The sequence below is a fragment of the Pteronotus mesoamericanus genome, unplaced genomic scaffold (assembly GCF_021234165.1).
Source record: "Pteronotus mesoamericanus isolate MK-2021 breed Mesoamerican mustached bat unplaced genomic scaffold, CSHL_Meso_final contig_78, whole genome shotgun sequence".
NCBI classification, from domain to species: domain Eukaryota; kingdom Metazoa; phylum Chordata; class Mammalia; order Chiroptera; family Mormoopidae; genus Pteronotus; species Pteronotus mesoamericanus.
In genome coordinates this window covers 31125314-31146246 of record NW_026555258.1, presented here as the reverse complement: position 1 = coordinate 31146246, position 20933 = coordinate 31125314, and the positions used below count along the sequence as shown (strand labels likewise).

Below are 20933 nucleotides of genomic sequence, written 5' to 3'. Positions count from 1 at the left end.
TTTGAGGGCTGGAAGAGCTTCAAAATAGACATTCAGTCTATTTTGAAAAAAAATAACTTGCAGGCAGAATGGTTGCTAGAACCCACTCTCTGGGGAGACAAATTCTTTGGAAAATCAGTCTAGGAATTTCTAGAATGATTAAGGATTTAGTTGTAGTGTCAACCTTCAGACTAAATTCTAAATTGCTTGGTATATGTACTATCCAGGCTCAAGAGAATTGGAAATTAAGCACACCATATCATCCAAATAATTCAAGCATCTTCTCCAGGAATACTTTTCATAGCTGACTTTTCCTTACCTCCCTTCCTTCTTCTGTGCACTCCTAACATCCTGTTCTTGCCTGTATCACTGTCCTTACATTAGATTGAATTTTATTTTTTTATGTTTGTCTTCCCCACTGGGATTAGAATTCCCAAGATGGTCAGGGATAATGTGACCCTAACACTCAGCACAGGACCTGACACCTGTCAAGAACTCTAAATGTTTCCTGAGCCAATGAAGAACGAAGACACTACAGGAGTATGTCATTCAGGGCAGAAAGATCTATTGATAATATATATTTTTTAAGACTTTTCATAACATGGTAATGGGCTCACTGTGTGTAATAGTTCATAACACCTATGCATTTTGATGTGATGATTTTGTCATGTTTTACAGTTATCAGGCTTACTCCTACTGAACTACAAGCCCCTTGAAGTCATGTACTTGGTCTTACTCATCTCTTCATCCCCCCACAGCCTCTAGCACACTGGCCTCTGTGCAATAGGCACTCAATAATAAGTGATTAATTTAAATTTAGTTATGCGAGTTAAGGTAGTGGAATTGACCTATGAGGGAGGGCTGGATATCTGTGTTGGCAGTAATGTTGGTGCAGGCCATCCTGTCATCTGTGGAGACATAACTAGGATTCGCTGGAAGCATTAATGGTGGAGAACTCAGAAATTACTTGTCCTGTTGTCTTCAGAAAGCCTGAACACTTGAGGATTTTTCATTTGTATTGTATTTCTTGATTCTTTGAATAAAGAGACAAAATACCATTTGTAGACAGATATCCTCAGTGAGAAAGTGTGAGGATCTAGTGAAGTCTTCATTAGCAGCCAGCATGCCAGGCTAATGTGCGGAGGGGCATCCTTCTCATAATTTCTCTCCTCTTTCTTAGAACAAGAGAGATACCTGCAAGCCAACAACGAAAAATTCAACACTATGTTTGGATATCCAGTGAGTATCAGGTCTCTGGCTATTTCAAAAGGAGGCTGAAATTCTCCTCTAATATTCCCCTTTGTTGGTGGGGCAGGAACTTCATTGTAGATGTAGATCCTATAACTTAGTTTCTACTTTCTTTCACACCGCTATTCATTGAGGGCTGGTGCAGTGAGGACTCAGACCCAAAGTCAATCCAGTGGCCTAGGTTCAGGGAATAATGTATCTCAGATATTGGATTTTATGTGTAACTCCTAGAAAAGAAATACTGTAGCTTTTTCTTGCACAAATAATGGTATAGTTCCACAATTTTCTTTTTTCACTTAGACGTCTATCTATTACAAATATATAGATCTACCTAATTCATTTGATAGCAGCATAGTTTCCCATTATATTGATATACCTTAATTTGTTTAACCAGTTTTCTATTGACAAACATGTAAAATGTATTCATTCACACCCCCTCCAAAAAAATGTGTTCAGTGTTTTCCTGTGATAAATCATCCTGGCTGAACCATTGTACATGTTTTTTGGCACACTTAGTGTGAATATATCTTATGAGACTTTTCTAGAAGTGAATTGGCTGGGTCAAAAGTAAAACACGTTAAAAATTTTGAGACATATTGCCAGATTGCCTCTAAAAAGATATTTATCTATATTTTTTAATTGTTGTTCGAGTACAATTGTCTCCATTTCCCACCACCACTCTTCTGCACCCCACCCACCGCCACTTCCCACACTCAATCCTACCCCCTACCCCGTTGGCTTTGACCGTGGGTCCTTTATACATGTACGTTGATGACCCTTCCCCTTCTCCCCCTGCTGTCCCCCTTCCCCCACCCCAGTTACTGTCAGTTTGTTCTTTATTTCAATTTGCTTGCTTGTTTGTTTTGTTGATTAGGTTCCACTTATAGATGAGACCATATAGTATTTGTCTTTCACTGCCTGTCTTATTTCACTTAGCATAATGTTCTCAGTTCCATCCATGCTATAGCAAAGGGTAGAAGCCCCCTCTTTCTTTCTGCTGTGTAGTATTCCACAGTGTAAAGGTACCGTAGTTTTTTGATCCACTCATTTACTGATGGACACTTAGGCTGCTTCCAGCCCTTGGGTATTGTGAATTGCGCTGCCATGAACATTGGGGTGCATAGGTTCTTTTGAACTGGCGTTTCAGGATTCTTAGCATATAATCCCAGCAGTGGAATTGCCAGGTCAAAAGGCAGTTCCATTTTTAGTTTTTTGAGGAAATTCGATACTGTTTTCCACAGTGGCTGCACAACTCTGCATTCCTACCAACAGTGCAATAGGGTTCCATTTTCTCCACAACCTCACCAGAAGTTGTTTGTTGATTTGTTTATGGCAGTCATTCTGACCAGTGTTAAGTGCCATCTCATTGTGGTTTTAATTTGCATCTTTCTGATGGCTAGTGATGCTGAGCATCCTTTCATGTGTCTCTGGGCCCCGTCTATGTCCTCCTTGGGGAAGTGTCTGTTCAGGTCCTTTGCCCATTTTCTAACTGGATTGTGTGTCTTCCTGGAGTGGAGTCATGTGAATTCTTTATATATTTTGGAGATCAAACCCTTGCCCAAGGTATCATTGGCAAATATGTTTTCCCATACAGTTGGTTCCCTTTTCATTTTGCTAATGTTTTCTTTAGCTGTGCAGAAGCTTTTTAATTTGATCAGGTCCCATTTGTTTATTCTTTCCTTTGTGTCTCTTGTTCTAGGGGACATATCTGTAAAAATATTGCTGCGTGGTATATTTCTACCTATAGTAGAGATTGCTCGCCTCTCCATATACCTGTCAAACTGAGTATTACCAATCTTTTTCATCTTTGCCAGGCTCTTAGGTGAAAAATGACATTTTTTTCTATCTTTCCTTAACTTTGAATGAGATCACTAATATTTTCATTTTAATTAGTTTTTTGTATTTCTCTTTCTAGAAACTGCCTATTAATGATCTTTGCTAATTTTCTGTTGAGTTGTTCATTTTTCATCTATTTACTTATTTATTTATTTATGAATAAGTAACTCATAAAAAGATGCATATTGAAAAGTCATGCTCCAACACCTCATGCCTGCCCACATCTGCTTCCTATAGGGAATCCCTTTATTAGTTTCTTACTTAGTTCTCAGTGCTTGTTTGTGCAAATAAAGCAAATACAAATATATATTCTTATTTTCCCACCTTCTTACAATATGTACTAGAAATGTTTTCATTATCAGAATTTCATGATAGCTTTTTCCTTTCTTTCTTTTTTTTAGCTGCATTGTATTTCCTATGCAGATTTAGCATACTTTATGTAACCAGTTCCTTATAAACCCATACCTAGGTTGTTTCCAGTCTTTCATGATTATAAGCAATGCTTTCATAGATATGTTATTTCATGCACATGCAGCTACGTGTTTATATACTCATGTACAGTAGGTCCTCAAATAACATTATTTCATTATAACATTGATGAGATGCCATAGGAACTTAACTCTTGTTTGTATGAATTAGTCTATGGTAAAATTGGTTTCATTATATGTCTTTCACTTAAGGTTGCAGAACCTATCAACAATGTTAAGTGAGGGTTTACTGTTGTATAGCTATAAATATATATAGCCATATGTATTTACAGTCTCTCTGTAGGATATTAGTCTATGATTTCTGAGTTAGAGAGGTTCTGGAAAATAACAATGCTCAGCATATAGCCATGGGAGCAGGTTTTCCCTCTATCTTCCAGACCTGCATAAACAGCATTGGGATGATAAGGCTTGGCCTCAGACAGACCAGAGTTTGAACACAGTTCTATTCCTTGCTACCTTTGCATCCTTAGGTATGTTAACTTCTATGATTTCCAGTTCCCTTGTCTAGAAAAAGGGCATAATCATTAATGTTCACCACCTTACATGGTGGTTGTAGGAGTTAAGTATACTTGTGAAAAATGTTAGTTCACTTTCTCATAGAAACTGTTATCCCTTGAAAAAGGGGAACAAGTCTCATTCCATCTGTATCCACAGTTCCTATCACAATGTTTGGCACATAAATGGCATTCAATAAATATATACTGAATAGTTAATGAATAAATGAACAGATTTGACTGATTATTATATATTTAACAATGATTTCTTTTCCCTGGTCCTACTCATTGTTTATTTTCCTCCTATTTCTCTAATTTCTTCCATTCCTATACTTTTTCTCTTCTCATCCCCTAAATACTGATTCCCATTATGTCCTTGGCCTTCTGTTCTCCTCCATTTCCTCATTTAGCCATCAATCAAGTATACTGCCCAAATAAATAAATAGCCCAAACCAAAATCCACCACCCCTATCATACTTAAATGTTATCACATGTGCCAAAATAACTAAAAAGTGAGGAAGTTCATAGTTAAGCAGATGTTCTACATTCTGGAGATGTTGTTTCTGGTTTGATGTTTAAGAGTAGAACAAAATACTCTAGTTGCCAAATTAGTGAAGAAGCATTGATACTTCTACCTTGAGACAGAATCAGCATTCATTAGTGATGACCAGCTGCTTCAGTAAGGCAAAAGATCAAAAGAGCTTTGGGTCCAAGTATCTGAGCAATCTGGACTTTGACACCAAGGAATCAGAGTATCTTATGATCAAAGAAAACTATCTCTATATTAGAATAACATACTTTAGAATAACATACTCCCAGGGCTAGAAGGGCTCTTATAGATCATTTAGTTAGAACTCTATTCAAGGCAAACCTATGAGCTTCTCTGGGATAGATCTTGTTGAATTCTTTTTCAGACTCTACTAGTATAGCCCAACATAGGGCTGTGAACAGAGAAAGCCTTGAGAAATGTATAGTGTTCAGTTGATTGTTAATTGGAAAAATTATGGAGAAATACCAAGGAAATCTTAGTTTTGTCTTGGGCCTCTAAATTACTCAGCACTAAGCTATTTGACCATATTTTTTTCCCTTGGGAAATAGACATTGGGCAAGTCTTGGTTAAGTAGTCTATCTAACCTTGAGCAAGTTTTAGCCTTAGGACTGGCTGATTTGGGTTCTCCAAGAGGACTCTGATGCCTTCCCAAGGCAGGGCCCAGCAAGATTCTTTATACTTGAGGAGCATGTGTACTCCAGGCCTATAGGTGGGTTTATTCTTCTGTTTAGGCCTTCCAGATGGAGGAGATGGGGGAGAAGCCTTGTTCTTAGGGGAACAAGGGAATGGTCTCATTCTTCTGCTTTTCTTGAGCTCTTAGATTCAAGCTCTGACAACTTAGGTCAAATTATTGAAAACCCAAAGATAGAAAGTAAGGTGGTCCTGTCAGAATCTTGGAGATCAGGACTGGAAAGGTACCAAGTTCCCATTTTCACTTAACAAAATAATAGCTTAGATGTAGGCCAAATTATTCAAACTCTCAGGGCAGTTAAGGGACAAGTGATTCCCAATGCTGACAGCAACCAGTGTAGGAACCTTCAATGGGCTAAGGTTGGAAGACAGTAATTTGCTTTTGGCATCTGACATTCTTCAGCGATGAAACCAGCATGTAAAAGCACACTGAAATGAGTTTGCCAAACCAAGAAAAGCTCATTAAACTCTGGAGGGGGGCTAACACAAATGGAAGTCTTGCCTTTTTAGGACTGAGGAGGACCTTAAGGGCCAGAGGGTAAGATGAAACTGAAGTATTTATGATTCTAAGGAAGAAAAGTATTTGGATGGCTATACAAGTGGAATGAGTCTCAGGAGACAGCACGATCCCAACTCTGCAACTAACTGTGTGGTTTTGGGCAAATAACTTCAGTGCCTTAATTTACTCATCCTCAAAAAAGTGATCATATGGTAGTCCCTCATAGGGTTGTTTGAGGATTAAATATGTTGCTACAAATAAAAATGGTTAGAACAATACCTTGCATGTAACAAATATTCAATAAGTGTAGGTTTTTATTGTCATTGATTTTATTATCAATAGTGTCAGTAAACCAAGAATTCTATCCAAGGCAGAAATACATTCTGCCTCCCAAAAAAGCCCCATATTGATCAACCTTGACATTTTTGCATCCTGTAGACCTCTCTAGGTCTCAAAGAAAATATGGTGGGAGGGGAAATAATACGTCTTCCCTTCCTTTGGTGGGGGGACTGTTACTTTTTACCATTTCACTGAGTGGCCATTGTCCTTTTTGTTAAGATTGGGAGGTAGGAGTATTTTGTTCCTCTAATTGTGCTTGTTTTCTTTTACTCACAGAACAATACCATCAAGACCTCAAAATATAATGTCTTTAACTTCTTGCCCCTGAACCTATTTGAACAGTTTCAGAGACTTGCCAATGCATATTTTCTCATTTTGCTAATCCTACAGGTATTGCCTTTTGGGACCTTTTCCACAGAACATTTTATTCACCTCTCTGGGGGCAGGTTGTATAATCAGTCCTTCTCCTCTCTAAAGTGAGAAATACCTTCTCTGACTAGATAGCAGGCAAATGGATGGGTGGGATCTCAGGCCAGTCCTCTAGAGTAGCTGAGGTCAGGATTAGCCAGGATGAAACAAGCCTCTGCAAGAGGAAGGAGGCAAGGTCTCTGGATCCCAAGGAAGAAGAGCCCCTCATTATGGCTGCACGGTCACAGGAGGCTACAGAGTCTTCACCCCAACCACACTTACAACCCCATTCCTCCTTCTGGTCCCTGCCTACCTAACAGAAAGTTAAAATGCAGACGTGCTGAGGAAGGAGAGCAGTTTCGAATATAACAGTACTAGTGCAGAGCAAGGAAGCAGGGTGGGGTAGGCCCAAATTAGGAGTGAGAGACAGATCGACTCATTTCCCTTGTGCCAAAGGCATGTGGGATGGCATGTGGTTTTCCCAGGTCCACTCCTACACCCTACCCCCAGCACCTTCATTATCACAGGAGAAATGGTCCTTTGCCATCAAGGCAAATGTTACAGAGTTCAGGACAGACAGGTAGCAGGTTACAGTCTCTTCTTTCCCTCTTTCTTGGGCAATGTTTACTTATATTTGGAGGGTTATATGAAGGCTAAAAACAGTGGAAAGCAATGAGGGTCGTTGAATTTATTATGAACCTATGGAGGTGAAAATGGTGTTGGGGTGGGGGGAAATATATTGTCTTTTAAGCTTTCTGACCTAAGCTTCTCTCCCTTTCTGTCTCATAGCTGATTCCCCAGATCTCCTCTTTGGCGTGGTACACAACTGTGATACCTCTGATGGTGGTGCTGTGCATAACAGCAGCGAAAGATGCCATGGATGACCTGGTATACTGGCTTCCTGGGCCTTTCGTTACTCACTGATCCTAGTCAGCCTGGGGGCGGGGGGAGGGGGGAGAAAGACTTCTTGTAACTACCTAATGCTAGGGAAAAGCACCAATTGGAAAAAGATGGTTCCCTTTTTTTGTTTCTTTATCTATCCAAGACAAAAATATACTTTTTGTAGGCTCAAGATTAGTGGTCTATGCATGGCCAGAAAGGGGCAATGCAAGGCCATTCTTTGTCTTCCTACAACCACCACTCTTAGCCTCTTTTCCAGGCTTTTTTCCATCTCTCTTTTTCTTATGATTTTATTTATTTATTTTTACAGAGAGGGGAAGGGAGGGAGAGAGAAAGGGAGAAAAATGTTGATTGGTTGCCACACACATACCCCCAACTGGGGACCTGGCCCACAACCCAGGCATGTGCCACGGCCGTAATTCGAACCTATGACCTTTAGGTCTGCAGGATGATGTTCAATCCGCTAAGCCACACCAGTAAGGGCCCATCTCGTTTTAAATAACCCACCTCTTCCTTCACTCTCCTCTTAGCTCTCTCTGGTTTTGCTCTCATCTTTCTTTCACGATTCCTTTTTCTCTCATTTTTATATCCATCTTCTTTTCATCCCTCTGTTTCCTCCTCCCTCTTTCCTGTTCTTATCTTCCTTTTGCGCATTTCATTTCTCTTCTCCAACTGTCCCTATCTGCATTTCCAGCTTTCAATTCTATTAGGTATGCACAGCCAGGGGCCCTCTAATTTTCAGAAAGCCTTATGGCATGCTTAAGCAGAGGCTGGATCTTTTCCTGGCCATGGAGGGAGAAATATGGCTTCCTCTTTACTCCTTACAGCAGGCCCTGCATAAAAGGATAAGGGTGAGGACCCAGTACCATGCTTGGGATTTGGGAAGCCCGTCCTGTTGAACTGTTTGCATCTTCCATAAGAGAGTCCTGATTTTGCCAGAATAGATTTTTAGACCAAGGTTTGAAAGAAGAATGTTCCTTCAGCTCTTTTAACTTTGTAACTCTTTAAATCCAGAATTAGCACATGGTTTAGATTTTAGTCATAACTAAATTGTGACTGAAGTCACAATGCAAAATGTAACTGTATTTCTCTATAACTAAACTCAATATAGTGCATAACAACCACTCCACCATCCCCACCTTTTTTTAAAGAGCCAAAACTTTAAGCAAAAACTTAACTTGCCAATTCAGAATATCCCAGTTACTTCTGGTTTAGAACTCAGTCTCTTTAGGATAACCATTCTAACAAATTCAGGATTCTCTCTGCCTCCTTCCCAGTCCTGCCCTTCTCCCATGGAGTAACTCCACTGGAAGGAGGGGATTCCTGTAAGTTCTAGCACCAGGACATACCCTGTATTTGTCCCCCTTCTATTTGGCCATTGAATAGATGACTGAGCAAAGTTGCTTTTGAAAAAGTTTGTGAGATTCTCATTGCATCCACTGTAGGCTTCTGTATGTGGACCATTGTTGGGGGTGGGATGGAAGTATGTTTGAGGATATTTAGCTTTCCCTGCACTTACCAAGGAGCATGAGACTCATCCGGCCATCTCATCTCTGTGGCCTTTGATATAAGTTGTTCTCATTCCCCAGTCTTTGGTTTTTGATCTTTAAAGCCAAGATTTTCTCTCCTTCTTCTCCCTTGGTTCTCTTTCAGACCTTCCTTTTCAGCTTCTCAGAGATAGCCAGCCTCTTGGCCTGGTTTTAATGGTAGAAGGACTTTGTGGGGTAAAGGAAAATTATAAAGAGGGTGAACTACATTGGGTAACATTTCAAAATATTAATTTTCTACATGCAGTTTGCTCAACTCTATTTCCTGAACATTTTCTCGTATAATTTCAGAAAAAGCACCAAAGTGACAATCAGGTCAACAACCGTTCTGTTCTGGTACTGATGAATGGCAGGTAAGTCCTTCTAAGGAAGCCAGTTTAGGTAGGACCTGCTCTGGGTGAGGGTTGGCCTTGTGAACACTTAATGTGCTGAGGGCTTTGGAAAGGTAGTTCAAGGCAGTGAAAAGACTGGACGTATGGAAAATTTGTTTCTCTATCTAGCATACCCTTGAATGCACCATCTGACCTCAGACCTCTTTGGACCTCATGTTTCTTATCTATAAAGGCCTTATTCTCTACCTTAGATTATGCTTATGAAAATAAAACTTAAATAATATATTAAAGCAATTAATAAATTGTGACATGGGATTAATATGCAAGTGATTATTATTAGTGCAGTGGTCCACATAGAGACATCAATATCTTTAAACATCAATGGATTCTTTTTTATTTTTTGATAAAGTAAATCTTTATTATATATTTTTTTCCATTACCATTTAGTCTCCTTATACTTCCCACCCCACCAGCAATCACCACACTGTTGTCCGTGTCCATGAGCCCTTTTTCCTTTTTGTTCAATCCGTCCATCCGCTAACCTCCCCTTCACTAGCCGGCATCCTGTTCTCTAGTTATGAGTCCGTTCCCATTTTCCTTGTTAGTCCAGTTTAGAACATAAATGGATTCTGACATGACCTATTGTCCATTCTTCTATAGCCTTTGGTCAGACCATCTTTTTGTTAACAATCTAAAGAAAGTATTGGCATTGACCCCATTGTTTGGCGTTTGGTCATAGCTATCTTAAGTGTTAGGTAAATGTTTATATTTTGTGGGGCGGTGCAAACTTTGAGCAATTCAACTTTGGCAGGAATGGAGAGAGACAGGAGTAATTCCTACTTGAGGAAAATATGAAGACTATCATGAGAGGTACAAGAATTATTATAAGGATTAATAAAAATGAACAATCATAACTGGTTAAAGGAGTCAAGGAAGACTCTCTGGTGGAAGTGATGTTTGTGCTAGGCCTTAAGAGGTGGGGAAGAATTCAACAAATAGCAATTACATGAAAGGAAAAGTGACCAATGTGTGCAGAAGTATGATTGCAAAGAAGTGTAAACCTGAAGGAATTCATTATTGAGGTCCAGTCTTTTTTCAAGGTGGCCTTATAGAACACCCAGTAGCTATAGTTTTAATCATAGAATTCTATTATGTGATGTTCTCAGACACATAATAGAATTTTTATTTATTATACTTGCTGATTCTTACTCATGGTGGGTTATTTCTTCAAGAGTTTTGATCTGTTGAAGCCTCTCATAACTACCACCAAAAAAGGCAGTTGTGATTAAAAAGAAAAGTAGCCTTTACCGGTGTGGCTCAGTTGATTGTGCATCGCCCCGCAAAGCGAAAGGTCACCATTTTGATCCCTGGTCAGGGTACATGCCTGGGTTGCAGGTTTAGTTTCAGGTGAGGGTGCATATGTAAAGCAACCAATTGATGTTTCTCACATCACTGTTTCTCTCCTTCTGTTTCTCCCTCTCTTTCCCTTTCTCTAAAAATAAACTCTTTTAAAAAAGAAAAAGAAAAAGAAAAGAAGGAAATAAATCAAAATAAAAAGAAAAGACAAAAGTGTTTTAGAAATTCGCAAGGCCAGGGAATTACTGATCAAATAATTTTCATCAAATGAACTCCTCAAGTAACTTGAGCACTTGGGTTTTATAAGATTATTGGAGAATAATTTGTCATAGAGTGGCTTTATGACAGGAGTTCAGAAGCAGGGCCCTGGTTAGACTTTGTAACCCAGTTAGTGTCTGATTAATTGAACACTCAAGGTGAGACTGGTTGTTGAAACAGTCTATATTCCGGAAAGTAGCTTTCTTTTTCTAGAACATATGGGTCTGAGCAGAGCTGATATTGAAAAACTTTTTCTGCTTTGCAAGCTGTGATTTCTGTCATTTTCTCAATAATTTTGGTTATAAGGACATCTTTAGTAGAATCTTTTCATAGAGAGAGAGGGGGAGAAATATCAGTTTGTTGTTCCACTTATTTATGCATTCATTGGTTGCTTCTTGATTGTACTCTGACTGGAGATCAAACCCGCAACCTTGGTATATCAAGATGATGCTCTAACCGATTGAGCTACCCGGCAAGGTCCTAGTGGAACTCTCTATATAGTGACTGTAAATGGCCTGAGTTCAGGTTTTATTCCTCTTGAGAGGTTTTGTATTTGTCTCTACCAAGTAAGTCAAGGGTATCACCTACTCCTGTACTCCATGAGGTTACAAATTCTCAGGGGAGTCCTCTACTCTCTCACCCCCAACCCTCCATGTTAAGAGAGACAAACTGTCTTGCCGGTCAGTTGATTTTTTTTTTTTTTTTTTGGCTAGACCACCTTTTTCCTAATAGCATTGCTCTTCCAGAGTCCTGGCTTTAAGAGGGGTTCTTAGTTCCAGCTCATTGCCTCTCAAGATCCTAAGGCTTAATCTCTTGTCTCTTTGGTGGGCTAAAGGAAAGCTCAAGTTACGAATTACTGGGCTGGCCAGAAAGTTTGGTTTTTTCCAAAAGATGGCTCTAGTAGCACTTAGTTGTCTTCAACTTCACTCAAAACAATTTTGTTAGATTGTATTGTGACAGCTGTCATATCAGCGTGCATTTTAAAAAAAAACTTATCAAAATTGTGAATTTTGTGTAGCCATTTTAATATTGAAGATGGAAGAAAATTCACAACACTTTCAGCATATTATGTTTTACTGTTTCAAGAAAGGTAAAAATGCAACTGAAACACACAAAAAAGATTTGTACAGTGTATAGAGAAGGTGCTGTGACTGATGAAATGTGTCAAAAGTGGTTTGTGAAGTTTTGTGCTGGAGATTTCTTGTTGGACAATGCTCCACAGTTGGGTAGACCAGTTAAGGTTGAGAACGATCAAATCGAGACATTGATTGAAAACAATCAACGTCATACCACGTGGGAGATAGCGGACATACTCAAAATATCCAGATCAATAAAGTTATTGGTGAAAATGAAAAATGTGTCTTTTACTTTATAGAAAAAACCACATAGACTTTTGGGCCAACCCAACTATAAGACTGACAATCCCCCCTCCCTCACTAAGGGCAAGAACAACTTTAGAACATGCTTCTGGTCTGGATTTCAGTCCTGTCTTTTCTCCAAGCTCCTTACTTTGTGTTAAATATAGCCTTGCTTATAAAAGTGTTGGCTTTATTTTGTCTAGCATTTCTAAGTATTTGTATTAGGAAAAGTACCAGAGTGTTATAGAACTCCAGGAGGTACCATTCACATCCAGCAGAGAATATAACGTGGATGATCTCTGGAGTCAAAGCAATGCCATCTCTAGCTATACGGCTACATTTTCTAAACAAAAGGTTATATTGCAATGCATGGGAATTAAAAATGTACTATGGCAAAACAGGATTGAATATTTTTAATCAGTAGGGACTACCTCCCCCTTTCTTTAATCTGGAACACATAGTTGTTATAATGTTCAGGAAAGAAGTAGCAATAATTTGTGAATCAAGATGAAATAAACACTCAGATGTTGTTCTCCAAAGCTTGTAGCTACTATTCTTTAGTACTATCACCCAGATTTGAAAATTAGGAACAAAATTAATTAATGTATTAAGATTTATCTGCAAAGAGATGGTACTTGAAACCAGAAAAAAGAGGTTATATATATAGAATATATAGATAATGATTTTGCAGCAAGGACTTATGTTTATATTATAACATTCAAAGAAAATTGAATTTGTAATAAGGTTTAAAGAAATACAGTCCTGGAATTTGAAGAAGAAAAAAAAAGGCCCCACTCTTGATTCTAGCACCAATGCATCACAAACTGGTTTGGTCCTCCTCTGAGCCTTGACTTCGTCTCAGCTTTTTTTTTTTTTTCTTTCTTTCTTTCTTGATTGTCAAAACCGGACTTTGGGAGCGGGCTTTCAAGGGTTATTTTCTTACAGGATGGAGGAGAAAAAATGGATGAATATCCAAGTGGGAGATATAATAAAATTAGAAAATAATCAGCCTGTTACGGTGAGTACCTCCTTGGGCTGTGGCTTTTTCTTTTTTGCCTGGAGTGGCTACAAAGGAACCCTTTTAGTACTTCGACTGCCAGTGCTCTTGGTGACTTTCATCTGCCTCATTTTGCATCCAGAGATCAACAGTGCCTGTGATGAGAAGCTTGTTCTTGTCCACCTCTCACTATAGCTACATGTAATGTGAGGCTTCTTACTGAGAGGGATGTTTGGTAGAAGTGATGGGTCCTAGACGAAGAAAGTAAACCAAATGTTTATAAAATTCTTAGGATGAACATCTGTTCCTGAGGTAACTGCTCTTGTCACATTGTAATGTTAAAAGTTTGCCTTCTTGCTTTCCTTATCTCCTCTGACTTTTCTGACCACAGGCTGATACACTGTTACTCTCTAGCAGTGAGCCCTGCAGTATGACGTATATAGAAACAGCAGAACTGGATGGGTAAGTGTTCCCTCCTTAATGGTTCATTAAGGTGACTGAGCCAGCTTAGAGTGATTTTTCACTGAGGGAGAACATGATGCAGAGAATGGATTTTATTCTCAGATCAAAGTACCAAAGAGGTTAGAAATATCCAGGTAAGAAAGGAGGCCAGACTCTTGGGACCCCAAGTCTAAAGCTAAGCTTTTGACAGAAATAACTGAGCATTCACTGGGTGAAGTATCTGGGCAAATAAACTCCCAGATACTTCACCCAGTGAATGCTCAATTATTGAACTGGAGACACTCTGGCTGTATTTATTAATGCTGAGTGACAAGAAAGAGGTTAACAGAACTGTACAATTTCAGAGTAGAGTTCTAAAGTTTCCAGGGGTAAAAAATGAGTCTGGAGGTAATTATTTACTGATAAAACACCATGTTCTATAAAGGATTTAAGGTAGAAATTCATTAGCATGCAAAAGCTACGGTCTTAGGAGGGTAGAGACCATCTTCAAAGAGCTTGTCCTGTAGAGTTTTGTACGGATCTGCATTCTTACAACTATTCCTCTTGGTGCCCACAGCTTTTTGAAATGTGGCTTCTATTTTTGCTTCTGTCTCAGTGCATTCTTGTATCAGCAAATGGCTAACTGGGATCCCTTCATGAGTTCTATAAATATGTATGAAGTAAGGAGTATGTTTACTTGAAGGTGTGTGCAAGATTTTATCAGGACATGCTCCGTATTTTGAAGGGAGCTGGTGCCTCATCCACGTTGTTTTGTGACGTCTCATTAGCTCAAGCATCTGTCCAGGAAGATCTCATGGATTGGTTGGAGATGTTTTGCAGTGAGAGGGGAGTCAGTGTGCTAACACTAGCATCCTCGTAGAGCCACCCCACCTCAGTGATGTCCTTGAGAGAGAATAGTAGAAGTGACTCATACTGCTCAAACCTATAGCCCAAGTTCTATTGGCAACATCCATTTTCTAAGCCTCCATGAAAAATTAGGAGAAACTAGCCCTGTGGTGCTGATGTGTATGTGTACAGTATGCTGGTGACTGTGTCCTTTACTCTAGAGAAACCAACCTGAAAGTGAAACAGGCCATCTCAGTTACCAGTCAAATGGAAGATAACTTGAAGCTGCTGTCTGCCTTTGATGGTGAGTTAGCATATAGATTGGCCAACCCATATTTTTATCAGTAGAGGACTGGTTAAATAAAGTATGGTATATTCATACAGTGAATCCTATATAGCTTTTTTTTATTGTTGTTCAGTTACAGTTGTCCCTATTTTCCCCACATTACTCTCCCCGGCACTACCCACCACCGCCACCCACATTCAATCCAACTTTTTAAGAGCAATATTCAAATTGATAATTATTGACATGGGAAAAATATTTGCAACATATTAATAAGTAGAAAAATATTACAAGAGACTCTTCTTAGTATATATAGCATATACTTTTTTTGAAATATATGTATGTTTATGAGTACATGTATAGAAAAACTCTGAAGGATGTACTTCCAAGTGTGTTAATGGCACTACCTCCAGTCAGTGGGTGAATTTAACTCTCCTTTCTCCTTTTAATATTGTACACATATTTACAAAGGGCATATTTTGCTTTACTAATTAGGAAAATGTCAGATTATTTTCATTTTGAAAAATATACTATGTTTTCTTTAAGTAGTTTTTTTAATTTTTTCAGATTTAGGGTTCATATGATCTGGCAATACTGATAGTGATAAGTTATCACATGGGTCTTTCTCATCCATAATGCTCTCTGGATAACCCATGTCACAAATAGAATTACTCTTCTTTGATGCCCAGAAACCTTTGTCTGCCTTTCTAAATGGAGTGGGTGAGAAATGGGCAGCATCTGAGAGAGGATAGGGAAAATGATGTGTGTGCATTTTGAAAGAGAGATGTTTTCCTCTTTTGTGTTAAACCTCCTTCTATCCTGTTAGGAAAGGCCTAAGATCACAGAGCCAGGGCTTGCTCTTCTTCATTTTTTTTTTTTTTCAGGAAAAGTGAGGTGTGAGTCTCCCAATAACAGGTTGGACAGATTCACAGGACTACTGACTTACAAGGAAAAAACCTACATCCTGGACCATGACAAGCTGCTTCTCCGAGGATGCATCATCAAGAACACAGACTGGTGCTATGGCTTAGTGATTTACACTGGTACGTCTCCCCGGAGCCACAGTTAGACCTCCAGCCTGCCGGATTCAATTCCTGGCCAAGTTGTGGGTACTTAGGTTTCAGGATGTAGATAGTACTCAGATATATATAGAACACTATGGCTTTGAGACAGGTAGAAAGGGGGATAGATGGATTATTTAAGAAAAAAAAAACTTTTTTCCCCAAGCAGTGAGCTGCCAACATATAACCACTGCCATTGTTAGAGGAAGGCTTTGTGTTCCAAGACCACAAGGCATTCATGAGTCTTTGCAATCATATCTGGACACAAGAGAAGCCACACACATAGAAGCACACATAGAATTGGTGTGTGAAAGGGGAACTCATTAAAAGGGAGAGTATACATGTGGATTACTCCCATGAGGAGAGAATAAACACAGTGCTCATTATAGAGAAGAATATAAAATACGGTATGAAAGGTTCATGCCAGAGAAAAGGCACATGTGGAACATTAGTCAGTGACCCCTCTTGAGATGTCATTTAGAACCATAATCCCTTATACTTAGTGCAGGATTTTCTTGGTTTATGATGTGACTCAGGAAAGTGAAGGAACCTTCTGTGCTACTCTATGCCCTCAGTCACAGCAGGCATCGCTGACAGCAACCACAGTAAGAAGCCGGGGAGTCTGAAGATAGCATGGAGGAAGGTTTGCCACGGTGAATGCTACTCAACTCTGAGCTCCCCTTCTAGGGAATTTACTCCTGGACAGGAGGGTCCTAGATGCCTCATTTATATAGAAAATGATGGGATTCAAACCCTAGAGAGAAGCTTAGGAGTCTGTGGAGGCCTTAGTGGAACTTTCTTCCTTGATTCTTGACCTGTAAGTGGCAGCTTCTAGGCTGCCTAGCCCCAAACACAAAAGATTTTCAGTAGACTTTCTTTTTCATTGTACTTAAGCAGCTACTCACCCACAATGCAACACATAAAAAGCTCATTTTTCAGCAAAATATTTTTTCCCTAAAGCAATGGCAGTAGGTTGCCAACCAGCACAAATCAGGTTTAGGTTTCCCTCCAACTCTTTGTTGGTTACATGGTGGTGAAAAATCTCTGGGGGCTTTGGAGAGCTCCAAACAGAGGAGAGCTGATGCAAGGTATGCAGTGCATAACTGAGTTGCTCCTCCTGCTACATGATGTGTAAGTTGTACTGTGATCTCCATGTCCTTCTTGAAACCTGGGGTAGGGACAGTCTTTCTACAAACCCCTGGAAGAAACTGTCCCTTGTAGCTTTCAGTCTCTCAGCCACACTTCTCATTAGTTCAAGCCCTTCCACAAGTGCTTAAAAGGAAAGAATGGCATAGCTTATGCACTGCATTCTTGGTGTTGGTCCACATACCAGGGAAGTTCCAGCTCTGCATATATAAACATTGATGAAATTCCTTCATTAGAGTACATGCAAAAATAATAAGCAGATGGTAAAACGCCAGAGAAATTGCTACTTACACTTTCTTCTAAACTTTTCTCGCAAAACCCTGGTTGGGTAGTTCAGTTGGTAAGAGCGTTATCCCAATATGCCAAGGTTGTGGGTCCTACCCCTGGTCAGAGCACATATAAGAGGCAACTAATGAATGCATAAATAAGTGGGACAACAAGTTGATCTCTTTCTCTCTCTGTCTTTCTCTCTCTCAAAATCAATAAATAAAAATTGAACAAAAATAAACTTTTCTCTGCAGCCGTACCTCCAGTCAGTAATTTCCAACTCTAGACCCTGTGTCCATTTCAAGCTTTTTACTTCTACTTACTACTTACTATCAGGAAGGAATATGGGGTCTGTCCTTCAGCCCCAGTGAAGTTTCAGATCCCCAGCTTCCATCTCAGAAGAAATCACTGCCATTGCCTTTTCTCTCTTTCCCAATTAGAAACTTTAAATAGAGCCTGGTCCAACAGTGGGCCCCCCCGCCCCCACCAAAAAAGGTGGTGGTCTCTTTATCAGAAGATCCCCCTTCAAAGCTAAATAAACCAGATAGTAATGAGAGAGAAGACGCTGGTTCCTATTCTGACTTAGCTCACCTGTGAACAACTACACGGCTAAGGTGCTGCAGTGAGAGAGGTCAGTGTTGCTGCACTTTGAAGAAGTTGGAATTATCCTTAGAAACAAATTTTCTATTCTTTGAGCTACTGGCACCAACTATGAGCCTTCCTCCAGGGTTTTATCCCCTGGCTCTGGAAAGAAATTTGATTAGGTGATCATCAACGTACATTCCAACTCAGTTTCAAGCCTCTGAGTATATTCAATGAGTCTAAGAGCTGATGTCCCTGCACTGCAGGGACACCAAATTAATGCAGGACAGTGCATTAATCAGCAGATTAATTAATTCTAAGAGTTGATGTCCCTGTTGCACTTAGGACCAGACACCAAATTAATGCAGAACAGTGGAAAGTCCTCCTTTAAACGGACACAAATAGACCATCTCATGAATGTCCTTGTGCTCTGGGTAAGTTAAAGACTTTTTTTCTATTTCTTTACAAATAGATATACTTCCCTCCTTTCCATGGAAGTAACTGGTATTTCCAACTTGGAATTTAGTTGTTTGAAAGGCTCAAGTAGTCTTTAGAGACCCATATACTAAGTAATGTCTGCTGCAGAAAAGAACAGAGCCCATTGATAAGGGATTCTCTAGTTTATACCTCTATTGTGGAGGATAGTCATGATTTTTTAGAATGGATCAAGGACCCTGCTTTATTTTTTTTAATTTTCTTATTGTATTTTTTTCTTTTACCATTTAGTCCCCTTATACACCACTCCCCCTCAAGGACCACGTTTTAGAAATTAGGACATATTTTTATTTTCCCATAACCAGTTGTACTCATGACCAGTTGTACTCATGACCTCACTTTAATAAAACCTTACTTAGCTAATGGAACACCTTACTGAAACTGATGATTTTTAAATTATATTTCCTTAGAGGAGTCTAAGGGCTGCTGTAGAGGAAAGACAGGTGATCAACTGAATTCTGTTCTAGCTTCCTCATTCTGAAGCTCCTGCTTCAAAAAGAGCAGCTTCACATTTATCTGTTCTATAAGATTTCAGTTAGAAAATAGAGGATTCTGCTGCTAAGAAAGTAAATTTGGAAAGCACTACAATAGAAAATAATCAGCCTTGATAACAGAAGTTTAAAGACTAGTTAATCATTTACTTTATTTCTAATCATATACAGGTTGCCTTTATTCTTGTTACATATAGACAGATTAATTTCTTTACTTATACAACTTCTTTGCATAACCAAGCGGTTTCAGTGCTGCCTATACTTAGTAACATGACTTTTCATTTTTATTTTTACTCCATTGCTTAGATTCTGAAAATTCAAAAATGCCTTTTCTTTCTGTACATTTCTTATAAATACCTGAATTATAAACTTCATATTCTCCATTATTTATTATAGGAAATGTCACATTTCTTTTTCTAAACCCTTTGGATTTAGTAAATGGGTTTTAGAACATTAGGAAGGTTTATTTGGCTTCATTTTAGCAGCCTCCCTGTGTTTGTTTATATGTAGTAGGTAGAACTGTTTTGACTCTGTGTCTTGGTAGTGTGGCCTAATGTAGTAGGTGTCCTGTAGGGTCCAGTGGCACAGCCTCTCCTCTGTCATCCAAGCTGGGTACTCAAGGTACACCCTTTGTGTGTACTGAGTACACCCTCCTCTTGTAGCTGAGCCTTGATTGCTGTTAGCAGATCAATTTTAGGGATTTACCCAGGCCAGTCAGTTGCAAGGATTGGCTGTGACCACTTAACACCAACTTCTGCCCTCCATGGAAGATCAGCTGTGCAGAGGCAGGGTGGTGGTGCTCTGACATGGTCTTCAACATAGCTGTCCACTGTGTGGACTGGCCATGGGGTTTCCTGAGAGGTGCAGGCCAAGGTCAGCCCCCACCTGTGTTTTCCCAGGGGTCACCCTACCTGAGCTATAATACAATCTGAGATGACTGCTGCTTGTGCTGGGCTTGGAGATTCCCAGGTGAAGCCAAGCTATGAATCTAGGCTGGCTGCTGCTAGCCTAGTGCTGGGCCTAGGGCTCAGTGAGGCCAGCTGTTGTTTGTTTGATAGGATTTAGAAAGCTGTGAAGCTTGAGCCAGGACCAAGCCATTTGTATGGAAAAGCAGCCTGCGTAGGCCCGTAAGTTGTGTAGGGTGGAGTCTCTGGGGATCTCCAAGGTGGGTCAAACAGTGTTAGCCAGGTCGATGGAGTCTCAGATATGGCACCAGCTTGCTGGCTCTGTGGCTCTGTGTGTGAAGGTTTCAGGAAAGGGACAATGGCCTCTGCTTGCCTTGATGCCAGACTCATCAGTTTCTCCCAGTATGCCACTGGTCCCTTTCAAGCTGCTACCCCCATGTTGGAGCTCAGAGGGAGTAAGTATGAGTCAGTGAGTCCATGCGTGGGTTCTTTAAGAGGAACTGCTTGGGGCTCCACATGTTTCTTCCACTGACTCAATCCTCACTGGTTTTGCATCCAGAAGTAGTGGGGACTTATATTCCTGGCACTGGAACCCTGGGCTGGGGGGCCTGGTGTGGGGCTGATACTCCTCATTCTTGAGATATCCCTTCCAGATTTTATCTACCACACATGGGTGTGGGACCAGCCCAGTCTGCATTTGTGCCCCTCCTACCAGTCTGAATGGATATGGTTTCTTTAATTCCATAGTTGTCAGACTTTCATTCAGCTCTATTTATGACAGTTCTGATTGATGGTTATTCTATATTTGAGTTGTAATTTTGATGTGGCTGTTTGAAAAGGTGGGCCATGTCTGCCTATGCTGCCATCTTGACTGGATGTCTACATTCTTCTTGATAGAGTTCAAGAGTAGCTCCATGCTAGAGTCGGTAGGTATGGAGAGCAAGAGTGGATGTGGGCTAATAATCAGAATAGTTAATTTTAAAAACTGCCAATAAAACAACATGGGCAACAATTGGCCCTCTTTGTACCATCCTATCACACTTTTAGCATACATAAGAGCAATAAAAATTGGCCCCGGCCAGTGTGGCTCAGTGGATTGAGTGCCAGCCTGCAAACCAAAGAGTTGCCAATTCAATT

At 39.9% G+C, this 20933-nt stretch overlaps 1 protein-coding gene across 1 annotated transcript in view; it reads left to right on the top strand.

The window, feature by feature from the left end:
* Nucleotides 1-801: 801 nt before the first annotated feature.
* The window catches only part of LOC129079137 (phospholipid-transporting ATPase FetA-like), a 58558-nt gene continuing 38426 nt past the window's right edge, over nt 802-20933 (top strand). Inside the window, exons 1-10 of the mRNA XM_054584095.1 lie at nt 802-859; nt 1160-1218; nt 6400-6513; nt 7321-7419; nt 9270-9331; nt 13228-13300; nt 13671-13741; nt 14788-14870; nt 15734-15892; nt 18251-18339. Of these exons, the coding sequence (XP_054440070.1) occupies nt 802-859; nt 1160-1218; nt 6400-6513; nt 7321-7419; nt 9270-9331; nt 13228-13300; nt 13671-13741; nt 14788-14870; nt 15734-15892; nt 18251-18339 (867 nt within the window). The remainder of the gene's footprint in view (nt 860-1159; nt 1219-6399; nt 6514-7320; nt 7420-9269; nt 9332-13227; nt 13301-13670; nt 13742-14787; nt 14871-15733; nt 15893-18250; nt 18340-20933) is intronic.